The following is a 20300-nucleotide window of genomic DNA, read 5'->3' as shown; positions in this document are numbered from 1 at the left end:
TTAATAAAATCACACTTACACAAGACAAATAATTAATTGTTAATTATTAATAATTTAATAAAACACATAGACATGCCAGAGCTTCAAAAGCCCATGAATTTTCTAAAAGAAAACTCTGCTCCAGCAATCCCCCCTTTGGTGATTTTATCACCAAATAAACCCAAAAAAAAAAAAAATTAGTGAAAATTTAGTCCCATTTTAGGAAAAATCAGAAATGTCTTTTCCCCTTACACAACATTAAACACTAGTCACTCTTTCATCATCTCTCTTTGTCTCTAAGTAAACACTCTCCCTCAATTCTTCTAGTTCAATTTCTTGAGGTTCTCTTTTCAACTTCTTATTTTTCTTTTCCTTATTCAATTTCTTCTTCCCTCCCCTGTTTTTACAACACACACACACCAATCTTATTATTAACAAAGCCACAATTATACAAGACAAGGGAAACAATATTCTACCTATAATTGTACTACCTATTTTTGCAATAAAATCCTTAACAGCTATCATTTTATTAGCTATTTTAGTCCACAAACTCCCAGCTTCAAGTGGTACTAATTCCTCATGCAAATCAGTAATATTTTTGATATAGACCTTCAGGTCCTTACTTTCGTCAGGAATGTAAGTACAACAATGTTGAACTTTCAATATTCCACAAACTCCACCCTCCTTGGCCAATAAAATATCAAGGGCAAGTCGATTTTGCATTGACATGGCACGTACAGCACTTAATTCCGTATTCACCAAAAGAAACCCTCCTGCGGTATTTGTCGATAAGCGATCAACCACTGTGGACAGTTTCCGAATTCCATAAGCATTTAAAGAAATTCCCACTGCTGGAGTCAAAACCCCAAAAATGTCACCCACAATTTCAGACCAAGTTTCTCTTTTAAAACGTGTTAATAAGTTAATATCTTCTACATCTCTTATTTTATCTGTATGAAAAATCTTAGGAAAAACCAGGCCCACATAACACGTGCCATACCAATGGTCAGGCAACTTGTAATAAGCCTTGTTCCCACAAACATAGTACACTCCTGGAAAAATCGTATCTTCTCCACCTCTGAAACCCCAACCTGTCGCAATGAAGTATGTATCATGGCACTCACTTGTTCCCACAAAATATGTATCATATTGGGATTTCCTTCTGGTAATGCAAAGTTTACCCTTCTGCGGTGCATCTAGAGCTAAAGTTGGACTAGCCCCATTTTTCAACTCTTTTCCCATCTCAATGTCCCAAATTGTCTCACTCACTTCATATTTTTCCCCTTTCTCATGCATGTTCACTCTCCTTTCTTCTACCATATCCAGGAAAGCTCTCTCCTCTTCTTTCAAACTGCAAGTTAAATTATTCTTAAAAATATAATCTAATGTTAATCCTTTTTCTTCAATAAAAATCTCACCAAAAGTGTTAGCTTCTTTAGCTGGATTCAGCTCTTCATTCATTGGCAAGTGCCCAAAAATACTATCTCTGTTAGACATCTTATAATCTATTTTCCCTAACAAATAAAAAACACTACTTAAAATACTACAAGAAATACCATATGTAGCTGGTAAATGGTGATAGGTAACACCCTCTGAAACAGATGCAGGTAACTGCATGCAGACATAGCAATCCCTTACTTCCATTGTCTTCACATATTCATATAACAGTTTAGAAAAAACATTACTAGAGAAATTATTAATTGACCTATCTTTGTGTATGTAACTACTACTTCTAATTGGAACTACTTTTTGAGAATTCTTCTCTACATTTGTCACATTTTCTATATTCATTCCAAACTCTACTCTAAAAGTAACTAATAAAACTAAAACACCCCATAGAAGCATTAATAATCCAGTACAACAGCAGCACATTCTACACCACCTCTTAAAGAAGGCACATCTATTTCTATTATCCTCTATGTTAGCCATTTTAGTTTAGCCTCTACTACTCCACTACTGTTTGAACTTCTTCAATTCCTCAACAACTCTTCAGCTTTCAGTTTATCCAAACGATCTCCTCGTTCACTTTATCCAAGTGAATCTTTCTTTCACTCAGTTTGGATACTTGTCATTCTTCACTTCAATTTCTTCAACATCAAATTGTATCAGATCTCCAACGTCAGAATCCTCAGTACTCGACTCTTCTCCAATGTCAGTCAAGAGTACTTTCAGAATTTCACCAGTATCTTCCTCAACCACTTCTCTCAAGACCACTTCCGGATTATCTCGAGTCACTGTTTCTTCTTTTCCTTCTTCAGACAGTGTCACATAAGACCATTCCGGTGATCTGTACTTTTGGTTGGGTTTTTTAACTCTTTTTATTTCTACTGGTTCCTTTGATCTCCTTGATTCTTCTCCTTCAGCCTTTGAAGTTTGACTTGATATTTCATTTACTTGTTCAGCTTTCGATGAATTTGCTCTTATTACTCTGTATCTCACCCTTTTAACTCGGTTGTTAGGCCAACGATCTCCTTTCACAACCTTTTTCGGCCTTAATTCTTTAACACTCTTTTCTCCAATCGAGGTTCTCTTTCTCAGAACTCGACCCTCTGTTTGTTCATTTTCATCATCCGATTCTGTTTCAATTGCCTTTTGCTTTCGTTTCTTAGCAGTTTTCTTTTCTTCCACAGATTCTTTCACCACTATTTGAGACTTCCCTACTTCTGTCCCTCCTCGGGTCTCCGACACGCAATCTTCTTGCTGACTACTTGTCCCTTCACCTAGCTCCTCATCAATGTTCCCTACACCTCCTCGGGGGTCTTCCGCAATCTGTCCCTCTCTTTCTTCTTCTGACCCTGTTTCTTCAAGAATAATCTCAAGTGGTTCTTCAATCTCCTCCTCTTCTGATTCAGGAGTAATCTCTGTGTGATTTCTTTTTTCTTTTCTTTTCCCTCCACTGCTACTTGAAACTTCAGGCTCTTTAACAGAATCTGATCTTTTCTCTGATACTCGCAGTGATTCTCTTGAAGCTCTCTGTGCTTCTTTTCTCACTGATTCCGTATCTTCAGTATCTTCATCATCGCTGGAATCTGACTCTTCAAAATACTCTTTACCAGTTCCTTCTTTTGGGTTTGGAACTCTCAGAGTATGACTTGCATGTACCCAGTGCTTCACTCCAGCACACTTTACTGCAGTCGTTGTAGTCAGAATAACTTGTCTCGGCCTTCCCCACCTTGGAATCAAGCAATTTCTTCTCCTGTGAACTTTTATCCTCACCCAATCTCCTGGACTCAGATCATGGGCTTGCTTCTTCTCAAGTGTGGTAGCTTCTTCTCCAACCTGGTGAAACACAGAATGAACTGCGTCAGCCAGGCCTTTACAGTAATCCAAAATCATGTCATCAGTTATTGACACCAACTTATTGACAGGCACGAATGCATGGCGCATAGCACGTCCCATGATTATTTCATGCGGGCTCAAACCAGTAGTTCTATCTGGAGTAGATCTCATAGTCATCAGAACTAAAGGCAAAACATCTGGCCATTTCATGCCAGTAGCTAAGCACATCTTTCCAATCCTATTCTTGATTGTGCCATTGATCTGCTCAACCACACCAGAAGCCTCTGGTCGGTATGCACAATGTAGCTTCTGCTGTATTTTCAATGCTTCACAAATTAAACCTATGAGTTCATTTTGAAAGTGTCTACCTCTGTCAGACTCAACTGTAACTGGAAACCCGTACCTAGGAATCAACTCCCTCAACAGTAATTTTGCCACTGTTAATCCATCATTTCTTCTAGTCGGGTAAGCTTCCACCCACCTTGAAAACAAACAGACTACTACCAAAACATACCTCAGTCTGTTCCCTTGGGGCATTTCAATGAAATCAATCTGCATTCTTGTAAAAGGACCTCCTTCTCTGCCTATTGTTCCCAGACTCACCACTGTCTTTTTCCCAGTGTTAAATTGCTGACAAATTAAACACCTTTGACAGATGCTCTCTGCAATTGTCCTGAACTTTGCATTGTACCAGGTCTGCTTGAACGACCTCACCATCGCATCCCTCCCCAGATGTCCCTGGCCATGATACATCCTTGCCATTGACGACAAGATTGAGTTAGGCATCACTGGTCTGCCATCTCTGTAGACCCATACATGGTCTGTTTCTCTTGGAGCACATCCTGCTTTAACCCAATCTTGTTTCTCTTCTTCTCCTGCCTCATCTTGTAACTGCTTCACTTCATCCCACGTTTCTAGGACATTAGTAAACATCACAGAAAGAAAAGACATTTCCTCCATTCTGTCCCGATTAATTGACTGATTTGTCTTAGCACAATACTGCGCCACATCGTTGGCGTAACGGTTTGCAACCGTGATAAAATCATCCCCTGGACCATGGGCAGCACATTTTACAACTGCTAACTCCTTAGGCAGCTGTATCGCCTCAAGCAATTTTCCAATCAATTCAGCATTCTTTATCGGAGTTCCACCCGATGTCAAGAAACCTCTTTGCAGCCACAACTGGCCAAAGTCATGCACCACTCCAAATCCATACTGACTATCAGTCAACACGGTTGTTCTCAAATCTTTCCCAATCTCACAAGCTTTTGTCAATGCCACTAATTCAGCAACTTGCGCAGATTTCACTCCTTTCAATGGTGATGCTTCCATGACCTCTGAAACTTTGCACACTGCATATGCTGCACATAGCACACCATCATCATTTCTCAGGCATGATCCATCCACAAACAGCACATGGTCATTCTCAGGTAAGGGAATATCCCTTATGTCTGGTCTCGGTTTTGTACAATACTCAAGCACATCCAAACAATCATGATCATCTTCCATCTTTATACCCACATTTTCAATATCCGGCAAGAGTGTCGCTGGATTCACATTCACACATCTCTCAAGAGTCACATTTGATGCTCCCAGAATCACTTTTTCGTACTTAGTCAGCCGACTATGTGACATATGCTGAGTTCTGCTTCTCGTCAAAAGAATTGCCACATTGTGAGGTACAAATACCCTTACAGGATATCCCATTATGATTCCCTCACTCTGTTCCAGGCTCCTGCATGTTGCAGCCACAGATTTCAGACAACCTGGTAAACCCACAGCTACAGGGTCAAGTGTTGATGAGAAGTACGCAATAGGCCTTCTCAATTGTCCATGTTTCTGGATTAACACTGAAAGTGCACATCCATTTCTCTCACTGCAGTACAATTCGAACTCCTTTTCATAGTCAGGCATACCCAAAGCTGGAGCCTCACACATTTTACTTTTGAGCTCTTCAAATGCTGCCAATTGTTCTTCATCCAGATTCAATGGATCTGTCATTTCACTTTTTGTCAATTTAATCAATGGCTTTGCTATCAGGGAAAAATTAATTATCCACTGACGACAATATCCCACCATACCCAGGAACATTCTCACTTCTCTCTGGGTTTTTGGAGCTTTCATTTCTCTGATTATTTTGATCCTGTCAGTAGTCACTTTTCTCAGACCTTTTTCAATATTGTGTCCAAGATAATGCACCTCTTTTTTGCAAAACTGCAATTTGGCTGGGGATACCTTTAACCCTCCATCTGCCAGATGATTCAGTAAAGCTATGGTATCTACTTCACAAGCTTCACGTGTCTTTGATGCCACAAGTAGGTCATCAATGTACTGCACTAACACTGAGTTTTCGGGCATAATCAAACTCTCCAACGATTTCTTCAATAACTGATTGAATATCGAAGGACTCTCTGTATACCCCTGTGGGATTCGACACCATGCTAAGATACGCTGGCCAAACCTAAATGCAAAAATCGGCTGGCTGTCATGATGCAATGGAATTGAAAAGAACGCATGACACAAATCAATCACTGTATACCACTCAGCATCATGTGGAATTTGATACAGAATCACTGATGGATTTGGCACAATAGGACAACATGCCACCACAATTTGATTAACTTTTCTCAGATCCTGTACGATCCTAAATTTGCCATTGGGCTTTTTCAGTCCCATTATTGGTGAATTACACGGACTACTCAGTAGTTCTCTCAGAACTCCTTGCTGAATCATTTTCTCAATTATAGGAGTTATCCCTTCAATTATTTCTGGTGTCATTTTGTACTGAGGAATGTTAGGATATGTAATTCCCTCTTTTACTGCAATTTTCACTGGATCTACATTATTCATCAATCCCACATCCTCTCCTGTAAAATCCCAAACTGCTCTTTTCACTGTGTCTCTCAGCTCTTGAGGCAAATCCTCCGGATTAAACACAGCAAATGCACCAATTAACTCATTTTCTCTATTTTCTAGAGTCATTCGGTAGAAAACATCATCATCTGGTGTCTCAAAAGCTATTCCATCTGGTGTACAAAAAATTGTGCAATTCATTTTACACAATAGGTCCCTACCTAACAAGTTCACTGGACTCGTGTCACAGACAATAAATCTGTGCATGTCTGAAAATTTCCCTATCTGTACTCTTACTGGTTCAGTAAGACGTGTTCTGATTTGTGTATTGGCTACACCAACTACTTGGATTGCTTCATCCGAGAGAGGAAGATTTCTAACATCTGTTGACCTGACAGTTGATCTTGTCGCACCTGTGTCTACCAAAAAAGTAACACTCTCCTCATTTATTTTCCCATCCACAAATGGTCCTGCCTGGTCTATTCCTAGAGTTGCACCAAGTATGCACTCTTCCTCCTCTCTTCGGCACCGTCAATAATCACCCTCAGACTCACTCCCTTCACTCTTTAACAAGTACTGTTGTACTTTGTTAGAACGTCTTGGTTTGTTTACCTGCTCATCATTGTAGAATCCTGAGTCCTGATTATATTTTTGTACCCCTCTATTCTGCGGCAAGGGCGGTTTTGGCTCCTGACTCTGCTGTCTCACAACTTTCTGTTGCTGTTGCTGCTGGTTATTCCCTTCATTCTGCACCTGTTGATTTAAGGATTTACCCTCATTATTCACTAATGGTGGATTAGGACATTCAGATCTCCAATGTCCCAGCTGGCCACAGTTGTGACAAGGGAACTTTTTCTTTGCTTCCTCAAGACTTCCTTTCCCCTTTCCTACATATCTGGGTCTATTTCCTGCATTATTTCCTGGATTATTCGCCTGTTCCACTAACTGTGCTTCCTGTCTTTCTGCAACTTTCACCTGTGCCCACATTGCTTTTTCTTTCAGCTTTCTTTGTTTTGCTTCAATTTCATCACTGAAGTATTTTGCATGTCTCAGAATCTCATCTACTTTCTTACTCTGCCAATCCACCGTGTGCTCACGAATTCTCTCACCAATTTCAGGTCTTAAACCATATACAAATCTGTATACAAAATGACTCAAATCCTTGTCACCCAGGTGTTCATCTCCACTGAATTGTTTAAAAGCCAGTATCAACCTTTCGTAAAAAGCATGAACTGATTCTTTTGCTTCCTGTTGTGTTCGGTCTATCTTAACCCAGTCTGTCTCTTTTGGAGGAACTTTACTCTTCAGGTATACCATCACCTGATCATACTTCCTCATCACTTCTGGATCTGGTGCCCCTGTTCTTGGATCTCTTGGATATTCCTCAGTAGGCCAACTCACAACTATTTTACACTCAGTCCACAAGTCTGCTGGAACAATTATATCAAACAGACTATTCAGGTCAACCCACAGCACTTTTGACAATTTCACAAACCTATCTACCTGCCTATACCACTCGACGGGCTTTTCTCTCAATCGAGGGAAATCATTCGTAAATGATAAAATATCCTGTCTGGACCATGGAACCATGTACATATCCTCCTCCAGGTATTTCTCTCATAGGATAATTATCCACTGGTTTCTCCTTTTCTCTCACTGGAAATGCTGAATAAGTTGTTCTGTCTTCAGATTCCTCTCTTTTCTTATACCACCTATCCTTCCATTTTTCTACATCACCCCATCTTCGCAATAATGCCACCATTTCTTTAATCTGTCCTGTTCTACCAGAAGTATTCAAATTTTCTATGTCTTTCTCTGTGAAATCCATCCTGTAAGTTTTCTGCAAAACCTTTACTTTATCAATGTCAACTCCTTGCTCATTTGCTATCGCTCTTAGTCTATCATGAGTATTTCTTGCTCTCCATGTTATGCTTTTACACATAAACATTAATTCACCATCATGATGACTCTTCAGGATTTCTGTTGGAACTGTTCCTGTCACAAGCTCTTCTAATTCTATACGTAACTTAACCACATCAATAACTTGTGAATCCTTATCCTTTTTCTGAAGAACCTTCATCCAATCATTCAAATCATCAACTGTTATTTCAGCAGTTTTTCTCACTGGAACCACTTTTTTCTGCGGTTCTAAAATTGGCATCCCTGAACAACTGGGTTCACTAACATCCAATAGTTCACTACATGTGTCATGTCTTGTTTGTCTCAGGTCACTTCTTTCTGCTCTTTTATCTGAATCTCCTGAAGGACCAACTGAATTTGTCAGGTTATTCCCAACATATGGAATCACTAGTCCATTCTCACCTGCTCTCTGTTTGTCAAACACAGGCATAACTGGACCTATAGTTACAGGCACCGTAACAGCTTCCAGATTCTTCGTTAACTCCCTAATTTTCTCAGTCAGTTCTGTTGTCGTTTTTGCTAATTTTCTGGCATTTTCCTCACTACTTCGATTTTCTCTCTCCCTGAAAGAACTATTACTTCTTGATTCAGGTGTCATTTTTTCTTTTTCAATAATACAGACTGTATCTCTTATCGGAGAAACAATTGGTGTACTCTCATCTGGTTCTGGTCTATATGGAGGTGGTCTCTTGTAAATCATGTCATTTAAGACCTCATCCTCATACTCTCCATATCTTCTCATATCTGACTCAGGAACCCTTTCTACAGAAGGAGCAGAAACTTCAACTGTTCTCATTGGATATAATCCCTCCGTCATATTAACATCTCGCCATCTTTTCGTCCGATCATGATGTGTTTCACGATCATGTCTCCTCCCAAACATGTTCCTGTAATACCCTCCAGATCTTTGCTTTTCTCGCTCATGAACTTCCTCTTCCCATTCCACTAAAGCCTCGAACTGTGTAGGTCTCGGCTTCGGGTCCAGACATGCCATCTTTTCCCGTAAATTTCTCAACACGGCCAAATTAAATGAACCATGTTCTGGAAATGCTAAAACACCATCTTCTTTAGTATACCTAACCCAATTCTGCAACCATATACAGGTATGTAATCCATATTTCGCAACCATGAAGGATGCAGGTGTTTTCGCTGGAGGTAGCAACTCACCCTCTCTCGTTTTAACCTCTTTATCCTTGGTAAACCACTTTTTAACTTTCCCAAAGAATGTTTTTTTCTTTTTCTCCTCTTGATAATACATTTTAGCGCTTACTAAAAACTCTCTACTCTTTCCGTATTATAAATATACAATACGAGTTTCTCAACCAATAGCAGCGCGACTCACACTAACGCACCAATCCTGGAGCGTCTACGTCACTAAACAGCTTTTCCAATCCCTGCGCGACTCACACTAACGCACTAATCCTAGCGCTATCCAATCAGAGCGCGGACCTTCTGACGTCAACAGCCGCTGCAGTCTCTGTCTCCTGTCTCTGTCACTCGTCTACCCCTCCTTTACAAAAACTCTCAGTAGACTTCGTGTCAAAATTTCTACAAAATCTATTAGTTACAACATAAAAACATCTCCATTGTCTGCTTCGCTAACCACAGGATAGTAAAAAAGAGTCTATTTCTCAAGAATCAACAAACTTACATACATCTCATAACTGTTTCCTCTAGGACGTATCCAAAGAGTCTTACAATCAATAAATGTATATGCATTCACGCACATTCATACAAGAAAAATATACTACATGCACACAGAATCCTGCTTCCCGAGAACAGCGCACAATCTGTCCCACTACAGAATTATAACTCACAACAACTAAGCAGCTTACCTCTGCCCAGTTCCTCAAACAAGCTCAGAGAATACCTATTACTCCTCCCGCAATAAGCTTTAACGGCAATCCTTACGGATCCCTGGGACTCAAGACCAGAGTTTCACAGATAACCTTCACTACGATACACACTCCTTATATACCAGAAATGTTTTCTAATAGTAACATACAATAATGTCACTGATTCCGAACCCAGACAATGTGAACGCGCAACTTCAATTGTCACACGTTATTCCTTACAATCCCGTCTTTCCCGAGAGCAGCATATACACCTTCCTCTGCCCTACTACGGAACTGCTACCAGCTTCCAAATTCCAGAAGCACTACATATAACTCAACATGACGACTCCAACATATAGTATTAGTACATATACCAATATCATCAAAAATAAATCAATAATCAATAAGCTAATATACAAGCAATCTTATCTTATCAGATCAAGACAACCATCTATAACCATCCTCTGCTACCAGAGAAATTGATAGAGATCAGGGTATCTAAAATATGCCCAATACCACGGATAGAGTAATCACACAGTTACACGCACATACATTCATCATACGCTAGGGCCCATTTCACTAACATACGCTCAAATACTCTACCAGCAATAAACCTGTGGAAAGAAAACACCTAAACACCCTGCATCTATATCTAGGACGATAGGACCTGATTATAGTGGTTATCCTTAAACATACTCTATACAAACTATTCAATAATGATCAAAATGTACACAATAATTGACAAGAAAGGAAATTCAACACCATGTTTAAAAGTTATATTGCTTTATCTAAAATTAGTCAAAGTAAATCAATCAGAATAAATCATTTCTCATAGTTACCTATTCTAACTAAGTGTCAGAACGGGTCAGGACAAGTCTCTCGGTAAAGTCTCTCAGGACGAAGTCCCTCAGCATCGATCCTCAGCAACGCAAGTTCACGCAGCAAAGGTAAAATGGCAAGTGGCAAAGCCCTCCCTAAGCTAACAATTCTTATAATGAAAATTACAATGGAAACACACATAAAATTGGCGGAATAAACTGTATCACTGAGCAGAGCGAGAAGGAAGGTATGTAACATTGCTACATCTGAAAATCTTCGCTCAGGAAAAGTCACAAGACGTGAACTACGGAACAGGAACCAAGAAACTATCAAAGTATCCAATTTGTTCAACTTCCCTCGGCAGCCGGGCCACAGTACATTGTTCGTTTCTGAAGCTCCTTTGTTTGCCAAGGACGTTCCATTTCTTTGGAGATCCTCCAAACTGCTGATGTCCTCATGGAAATTTACAATAAGGACCATGGTCAGTTGTCTTCAACCTTTTTCCAGCAGGGGTCTCCCTTGCCACATCACAGAATATGCCACAGCCAGGCTTCGAAATACTGTCAGCTCGATTAAGGCCTTCATAGGCCACAATAGACCATCTTAATTAAAGAGACAAAATAAACGTTACTACAGCATAATGATTAAACAGTGTTAACCCCACTAATACCCTTATGTGTATGTATTTATCTAGCTTTGCGACATAAAAAGCATTAATTCAGACAGCGTTTTGTGCTTAAAATAAATAACACACAGCAACGTTTAAACATGAAAACTTGCACGTCATTATTAAACAGAAACAGCACAAATAAGCTAACCCTCGTATAACTTTCTCTTATGTTAGAACAAACGAATTGATTAATAAAATCACACTTACACAAGACAAATAATTAATTGTTAATTATTAATAAATTAATAAAACACATAGACATGCCAGAGCTTCAAAAGCCCATGAATTTTCTAAAAGAAAACTCTGCTCCAGCATGGTGTGCAAAGAAACTATGATGCTCCTCCAATGCTCTGCTTATGTGCTCATACAGTATGTCACAGATGACGTTTCAAATGCAATCCTCAGTAACATCACACCTTTATTGACATTATCAAAGACGATACTGCAGCTACATGTGACCATGGAATCACATCTCCTTTACCACCTTCCCATGATGGCGGTGAAAAGGGGTTACAGTAGTACCTTATCTTTGAAATTTCACATATGTTCAGGTTTTGTGTTGTGCCCAGTTTTGACACCCCATCAACTCGGAATTCCCCCTAACTTCAAGTTTTTCCAGGGGATTTCTTTAATGTTTGATTATGGTAGGTATAATGGTGAGTGATGTAGGGTAATAGGGTTGTTATTGTAATAGGTTACTGAAAAGGAAGGAAAGTTAGAGCTGTATTTTCCCCATTTGTTTGTGTTCATGGACTATTGAAGTTGTGTTCATTTGAAATAAAGTGTTAACAATTAATCTTTTTGACTTGTTAGAGTGAGTAAATTATGTTTGTTTGGTTCAAGAGCATTGTACTCTTGTTCGTTACTTCTTTCTCTGGGTGCAACAGTAGTTGCCAGCACATTTGCCCTAAATGTGTACGTTGGACATGTTAGTGAAGGACGCACTATTTTTTTATTCTCTGTTTCTAGGATGTTTGGAAACCTTTTTACGTGCTAAACATTTCAGAAACTGCAGCTGACAATCCTGAAGTTTTTGGATGATATTCACGAACATCTGATTATATTTAGATTTCAATGTAAATTAATTTTTGGGCTCTCGGTATATGTGGTAGGTGTTTGAGTTGGAGCCGCCCAGGCATGGCCTTTGCCCATGACAACTGAGGATATACATTGTGTTAAATGTCACAAACAATGGCTTAGGGTTGTTTTTGTAACACAGCATAATGTAGATCCTGCCATGTTGCTTTATAGAACCAGATTTGTGTGCCCACGCAGGTGCATAATGCCTTATATCATAGGAGAGGTTTGCGAGCATCATGTTTTGTGTAGTGCCATCTTCAGCTGCATGCAGTGCACAAATATAATGCCTTATACTTTAGGGAAAATGTGGATACATTTTGGGCTGTATTAGGATGCATGAATAGCCAGATGGCAATTAGCTCATAAATGTGGGTGACTGTGTAAAAGTTCATTGGCTCTTTAAATTAAGGTCTCTGTGTCAGGAAGATCACAGCTTCAGTTTACTTCCCAGATTAACTGATGATAAAGAAAGGTGCACATCTCAAGAATAGACCGTGAAAGAAGTCTTGTTCATATGTGCACTATACATGGGCCACATACATGTCTGAGACACACTTTAGTATGTTTTGGCAGCAGATGACCGGCACAAATGTCCATGATTTACTGGGAGCTTCTGTCTCCTTAAGCTTAGTATTGGGGGTTGAACTGTCCGACTACCCTGTGTTTATTTTAATGTAGGTGGAATGGTGAATTGTTGTTCATGTTATTGGTAGCTTTGGCTTTGTGATGAGCAGGCCAAATCATGTCTGCAGCGGGAGTCATATACTTTAGCCTTGTAGATCTGGTGGCCAAGAGGTGAAATAAAATTCACACAATATATCTACACTCTGTGTCTCTCTAAATAGTTCTCTCACTCAGATTTCATGGACTTCCCTGTCTACACTCCTACACCTTTATTAGGATCACTTGATATACCATTAATTTCTCTCTCCATACGTCTTACCGACTTTGTTCCTAAATTCCTCAAGTACCACTCAGGGTGCTAAGAATATTCTTTTGACTTTAAAGCATCTTGTTGGTTCCTAAACAAATCAAAAGTAGTTTTGTGCACATGCTAGCGGAGTCCAAATTTATCTTTTCTGTAACTTTGGGGCCTGCTTCTCCACTTAAAAATACTCTAGATTAGCAAGGTGAACACATTTCACAAAGGTGTTAGAGTTGAGTGAAATTGATAAGAGAAACCTAAAGTAGCACGATTGAACAAGACATTATCAGGTATACTCTTGCAGCTCTCCTAATGTACTAAGCGGTCAGCCTTCTTGTGGCCAGCCTTATGTCAGCCGCAGTGCACATCCATGGACCCATAGTGGTATTTCGAAGCACTTGTCTCTTTTGGTGGTATGTATAAATTGTTTGCAAAAGTGTACATACACTTTGCATGAGCCTCGAGGTTCGTAGTTGTGGTGTCATATCATGTCTCTCTCTCACCAACAGTGGGTCTTTGCTAGAGCTTATAAGATTCAGAACAGAGGCAATTTCAAGTGTGTCACATAGGAAAAGTCACATTTGGAACCTGGACTGTAAGCCCAGATCTCCATTCTTACCTCAGCCGGTGCTGCACCGTGCAGTTCCTAGCTGCTCTTGTGCCCATGCAAGCTAGTTTTCCTTAGTTACGATTGCCCTGCTAGGTTCTCTGTAAAAGTAAATACATTGCTTGAGATCCATTCATAGACTTTGGCAAGGTCCAATTCAATAGATGTCAGTGGATTATTCAGTGTTATCTGTAATATCTGTTCAGTCTTGGAGGACACCCAACCCTACTTAAGAAAAGCCAAACTTAAAGACCCTTTCCCTAAAACGAATCTCCCACGGCCCAGGACACCAGTGTTCTGCATTATACTCCCGTTGCTCTCTACTACTGCATCTGCAAGACATTTGAATTACGACCATATCTGCTCTTTGATAAAAACAAATGTTTGTAAGTTGAGCAATCCTCTGTGCTTCTTTGCACAGCAAATATATTTTACTTTTGACTTCATGGCAGTGTTGTTTATTGGAGAGGACAGCTTTTCAACGCGTCAAAGTTAGAACTCTGTGAAATTTCTCTAGAATGGAACTTGAGCGATTGTATTCTCAATCTGTCAATACAGGTTCTGTCATGCATAATAACCCTGGGTAACAGACAGTCTTCCTCCCTTCTTCAGTCTGGAAGTGAACTATCGTGTTAAATAAAATATAAGCTTTGGTAGTCAGCATGGATGCATTCTAATTACCTAATCAATAACTATCATGCGTCATATTTTCCTGCCTACGTATGTATAATTAATTTCTTCTCCACAATTAGACACAATAAAGCGTGTACAGCACAATATGGTCCAACAATCTGCATGTTCTACAATTTTTTTTTACAATAGCATGTGTGAAATTAATTGGTGTTGTGTCGCACTACACAATGCCTTGGTGTCCAGTAAACTAAAGCGGCCTGCTGCTTAGCACGTTTGACGGCTGTCTAAGCAGTGAAAGGTTTGCTTACCCTGTCGCTTGGTGTAATGGATTCCTTCAGAAGGAAGAGCGTATTGGCTGGAATTGTAGTGAAGACAGCTATATCTGATCTATGAATTCATTAGGGGGTGTCAGTTTCTGATCTAAGACAATAAGTATCTCTTACAAGCACTCTAAGACACCTAGTTTCTCTAACAAGCACGACACACACATTGTGTTTAGTCCATCCATGTTGGACACAGTCAGAGGTCAAGGGACTCAGTTAAAGCTACTCCGCCTTTGACCAGTCCTACCCTGGGTATCATTACAGTACTGAATATTTTTACGCGAGTCCAATGATGCAGTTTTAACAGTCGTAAATGTTTTCCAGTCCCTATTTCATAGATACCAAAGCTAACCCTGTGTTGTGTTTTTGTTCAACTTTTTAAACAGGTGTCGCTGTGATCGATAAACCATTGTGACCAAAAGGCCATTGAAGAAGTAACGTACACATGAAGTGAGTTCTACCCAGCCAGCCCTGAGAGGAAGGATGAGTGACTGTTCCGCGTCCATTGTTATAACTGGATAACGTAACAAGTGTACATATACTGTAGGGAATTACCTCTGCCATCCCGCTGCATTGGATGCTAAAGCAATGTGAAAACTCTGTGGCGAACAGACTTGGTGCTAAGGGAACAGAGCATACATGTTTACGCAGTGGGCTCCGCGTCTTTTGAAGCAACAATGTATGTTTCCTTCAGCAATTAAGGTGCCATCAGAGTGCCATCAAGTTTTACCCATGCTGCAGAACGGGCGTTTTAGTGCACAAAAAAAAGCTCCATGAGGGCATGTGGGTGAAATATACTGTATTTCTCTACTACTGATATTACTAAAATAAATAAATATTTAATCTGCAGGCCAGTAGGATGACTTCATAGTAGGAACTGTCAATTTTCCAAATCCAGCAAATGTGCTTACAAAGAATGGTTACTATAAATCTACAGAGTTGACTGCACTAAACCAATTTGCAAGCCACAGTTTTTGGGAAATTCTTGAAGTTTTACTGTATGATTTCTGTTATGAAGGGTAAACGGTTAGTGTTTTGTGGTCGTGGTCAGGACCAGCGTTTATTTATTAATAGCAAATGGCACGTTTTCCCATTGAAAAAAGTGGCAGTGTTATATGCATATAAATGACCTCATTTTCTGCTATGCAATATTCGAAATTACTTTTGTTATCAATGACAGACTGCAGCAATATACTTTTAATATGTTTTCTTTGGAATGTTTGAATGTTGAAATGTTCTAATTGTATTTGTATAACTAAATCTGAACAAGATTCTATCAAAGATTGCCTTTTCATACAATCATAATTAGCTCTGGAGCTAACATTTGGATGTACAGATTTTTATAACATTATTTCTAAAATATTTTTTGGGATTACCTGTTAATATGTCTTTGATTGCAGTGTATCATATCCCCTGAAGTAATTTTCACACTCCAAAGCAAGTCCTGCGTGTGTGTATATTGTGCAAATATTTAAATCTGTTTGTGCATTTTCTGCACAAATAAAACAATGTAACTATTGTACGATAATCCTGTTTGTGTACTTTGTATAGTTGCTGTTTGCAGGGACTTTCTATATAAGCCTCTGATTTTATTGAATGTGAATACACTCCATCATAGCAATGTTTCCGCAAGATCCACAACATGCAGTTGGAAAACTATTCTTTGCTCATTGGGTTCACAGAGGTAGCAATGACCAACAATGTCCCATGATAGCATGGACCAACAATGCCCCATGATAGCGTGGACCAACAATGCCCCATGATAGCGTGGACCAACAATTCCCCATGGTAGCGTGGACCAACAATTCCCCATGGTAGCGTGGACCAACAATGCCCCATGGTAGCGTGGACCGACAATGCCCCATGATAGAGTGGACCAACAATGCCCCATGATAGCGTGGACCAACAATGCCCCATGACAGCGTGGACCAACAATGCCCCCATGATAGCGTGGACCAACAATGCCCTATGATAGCAAAGACCAACAATGCCCCATGATCACACAACCTTCACTGCTTGGATGACTACGGGGTCAAGTTTGGTGACCCATAAGGAAAGGGTCGGAAACAAATTAAAATAATAACCAAAACATACAGGTGTGCATCCTTCGCCTGTGAAGAAATACAAACATGGAGGCCATTAGAATTGTCATAAAATGCACTTAGGTAATTGTGGATGAATTGCTCGATTTATCCAACAAGCGGAATGAAACCCAACGGACGGACTCACTTAGAAACTCTGTCCTTTTCACATCTTTTGCGTGAGCCGAGAGACCAGAAGATATAAAGGGTTCATGCAGAGTTTGAAACAGAAACAAAAGTAACAATTTATCGTTGCAGCTAAGGTAATACGATGAACCACGTTCAGACTTGTCACACGCAAAAATGATTCAAACTTTGTTAACTGCAGTACCTTGTGAAATGCAGATTTAGTTTTCAGGAAGACCCCTCATTGCTCCAGTGATGCTTGCCTCACATATTTCTCTTACAGCCTTGTTATAAACTTGCACGTGAACTGTTTCTTCATTAGCTTTTGCGCCATTCCAACATACCATATTGCTCAGTACTCAAAATGCAAGGTCATTTGTCTGATGTCTACTCACACAACATGGTTCTAAAACAACGTCTTTTCCGAGAGTGCTGTACTGCAAGCTGTTGTCGTGTGAAGGTCCAAGTTAGCGCAGCAGATCCATTAACACAGAAGTACGAATGCTGCAGACCTGACAGATTTAGAAATGTTCTGTAGCTCTCGCATCATCATGACATGTCAGAACTGTAATTAAAGCTTTGCCTAATATACACACCAAGAGCACAATCTCTCCAAACAGAGGTATTACTGCACACATGTCGCAATCATAGGAATATGCACTTCTGCATGAGTGTCAAGCTACCGCGCCAGGCGTTAGGAAAACACAGTTTCAGAATAAGAGGCCCACCAGTGAATCACACTAATACACGCGTGGTCAAGATCCAGAGTAGGAGCACCAATGGTATACTGTGGCATCCACAGCAGTTCCTCTCGAACACTCATACAGCAAACCAGTTCCCATCATTGTTCTCAATGCAAAGCATCAAGAATCTTGTGCGTATGGTTTACATAGGAGGCCAGGCAAGACGGCAGCCGAAAATTGAGATCTCACAGGGCTTTTCTGTACTCATGGGATTTCCCTGAGGAGTATGAGAACCTGGTAGAAATGTGGGCACGTGCAACTACAGACACTTCACAGACATTGTCAGATTTAATGCTATAATAAGTTGTAATAACATGAAGTAAGTTTATTCAAAAGATTGGCCACTTATGCAGCACACCATGTCTCCTGCTCACTACACGAGGAGGCCCAAGTACGTTTGCCATGGGGCATGCCCAGGTACTGATGCCATCAGTATGCCCATGAGGGATATTTGCTTGCTCTAAAGGGGAAAATGGCTCCCACTCATTTTGTTCTGAGTGTGAATCTCCCAGGACTCTCGGATAGCCAGACCATTTTTTTTAAATCTTGTAAGAATTGCGCCTAGGAGCTGGCTAACTGATGTTGTGGTGTGGATACCTCTTAAACACCTAGCTCAGATACTGTCATGCTATCTAAGTAAGTTAGCTTGTCTTGAAATATCTTAGCTGCACTCAAGCTTCTGTTTCTGCTAAGTCTGTCAAAAAATCAATAGAAAATGAGGGGTCTTTTAGTGCAGGTATAACTGAGTTAAACCATACAAACAAAAGGCAACACTAACTGAGTTAAACCATACAAACAAAAGGCAACACACCCACAGTCCGGTGTAGAAAGCACTATTAATGTTATGGGCTGCTAGGCCGATTACCTTAGTCTCCTTAATTTGTCTTGATGTATCTGCTCTGTAACAAGTCTTTCCTAAAGCCAATAAAATGGTTTATAATTTGAAATTATTATTTGTTGTTTTATTGATCTAAATGTTTCATTATTATTTCTTTTTTATTTCTTTTTTACAGCATTTTTTAATAATGCATGATAAGCCCACACGCCCACTGGTTCATGCATTCCAAATAAGGTAGAACCAAATAATGCTGAGTCCATGCACACCTGCCCCACTCCAGAGTTCTCAGATATAGATGGCTGAGCACCAAGGCCCAGTGGCGTAACATAGGCCCCCGCAACCCCTGCGGTGGGGGTGGGCCGAGCTCCAGGGAGCCCCCTCAGCACAGTACTATGGCCTGAGAGCTCTTGACTAAGTCCGGAGGGAGACCCCTCAAGTTTAATTACGCCAATGCACATGCCTCCAAAAATCTGTGTACCACTGCAGCAGCCACAACGTACCACGCCTACATCATGGTTGGTGTGCCTACCCGGGAAATTGATATTGATTTATAGAAGCCAAAAGACAGCAGTGTGACCACAGAGAGGAAAGGAAATTGTTAGGTTTGCCTTGATGAATTACGAGGCTGTAAAGAAGACTGCCACTCAAGCCAACAGATGGTAAGCAGTGGGCGGGCTCCAAGCCCTTTCTGGATACACGAGTGCCAAGCAAGCAAGACGCATATGCTATCACATGCTCTCACAGGCTTGACCCTAAAATGACCCCCATACCATGGTAGAAAACTCCCAGGGTGTGGAGATCTATTTTTTTACTTTTTCAAAAACAAGCTCCCACTTTGGGAGTTTGTATTTGACAAAAGTTACGTTGCTGGAGGACATTTTGCTATGCAGAGGAGCTGGGCCACAATGCACTGTGGCCCGCTACCATCCCTAAGTCCAAATGTTACTCCAAAGGCAGCATGGTGATGTACATGGTCAAAGACCTACATAAAATTAGCAATTGATAGGAGAGGAAGCTGGGTTGTGGACGGTTTATGCATTGTGATGTAGTGTTTTTTAAACAGGTGAATATTTACCTCTTCCCTAAATTGGAGCTGCGTTGTGGCAGATTCTGATAGATACAGGGATGTTGTTCCAGATCCTCAGTGCAAAATTATTAAAAAGGCCTGCTGTCTTGTTTGTTTTTCTTTTTTTACACTTCTTAGTCTCAGCCTGATAGTGTACTGACTGTGGATGTGCGGAGAACCACCAGAGAGGGTCAGCTTGTCTGCAAGATAAGCAGAGGTGCTGGTTGTGATGGCCTTATAAATGATGCTGCTGATTTTGAAGATAGTCCAAAGTTCCATCAGGATTGTGGCGATGTGATCTTATTTCTTCAGGCCTGGATGAGATGTGCTGCAGTGTATAGGTTGCCCCTAAAGGGTGCCCGTGTGGAGTCTGAGATGTAATGGAGTGGGGTATTACTACCATCCAGATGTAAGTATATGAGGCCTTAAGCAGTGGCTCAGAGTCGCTTTCTGGAAGAAACCGTTTTAATTTTTTCAGAAGAGAGAGCTGGTACAAGGCCGTCTTTGTTTTTTGGCAATGTGT

At 40.3% G+C, this 20300-nt stretch overlaps 1 protein-coding gene across 3 annotated transcripts in view; it reads left to right on the top strand.

The window, feature by feature from the left end:
- The window catches only part of KLHL3 (kelch like family member 3), a 529889-nt gene extending 513446 nt beyond the window's left edge, over window positions 1-16443 (top strand). For all 3 annotated transcript variants that reach the window (XM_085617962.1, XM_085617960.1, XM_085617961.1), the window contains exon 15: window positions 15310-16443. In XM_085617962.1, the coding sequence (XP_085474088.1) occupies window positions 15310-15338 (29 nt within the window). In that variant the 3' untranslated portion in view covers window positions 15339-16443. The remainder of the gene's footprint in view (window positions 1-15309) is intronic.
- The last annotated feature ends 3857 nt before the right edge of the window (window positions 16444-20300 follow it).

Source organism: Triturus cristatus, chromosome 7 (assembly GCF_964204655.1).
Source record: "Triturus cristatus chromosome 7, aTriCri1.1, whole genome shotgun sequence".
NCBI classification, from domain to species: Eukaryota; Metazoa; Chordata; class Amphibia; order Caudata; family Salamandridae; genus Triturus; species Triturus cristatus.
This window is presented reverse-complemented; position numbering and strand designations above follow the sequence as displayed.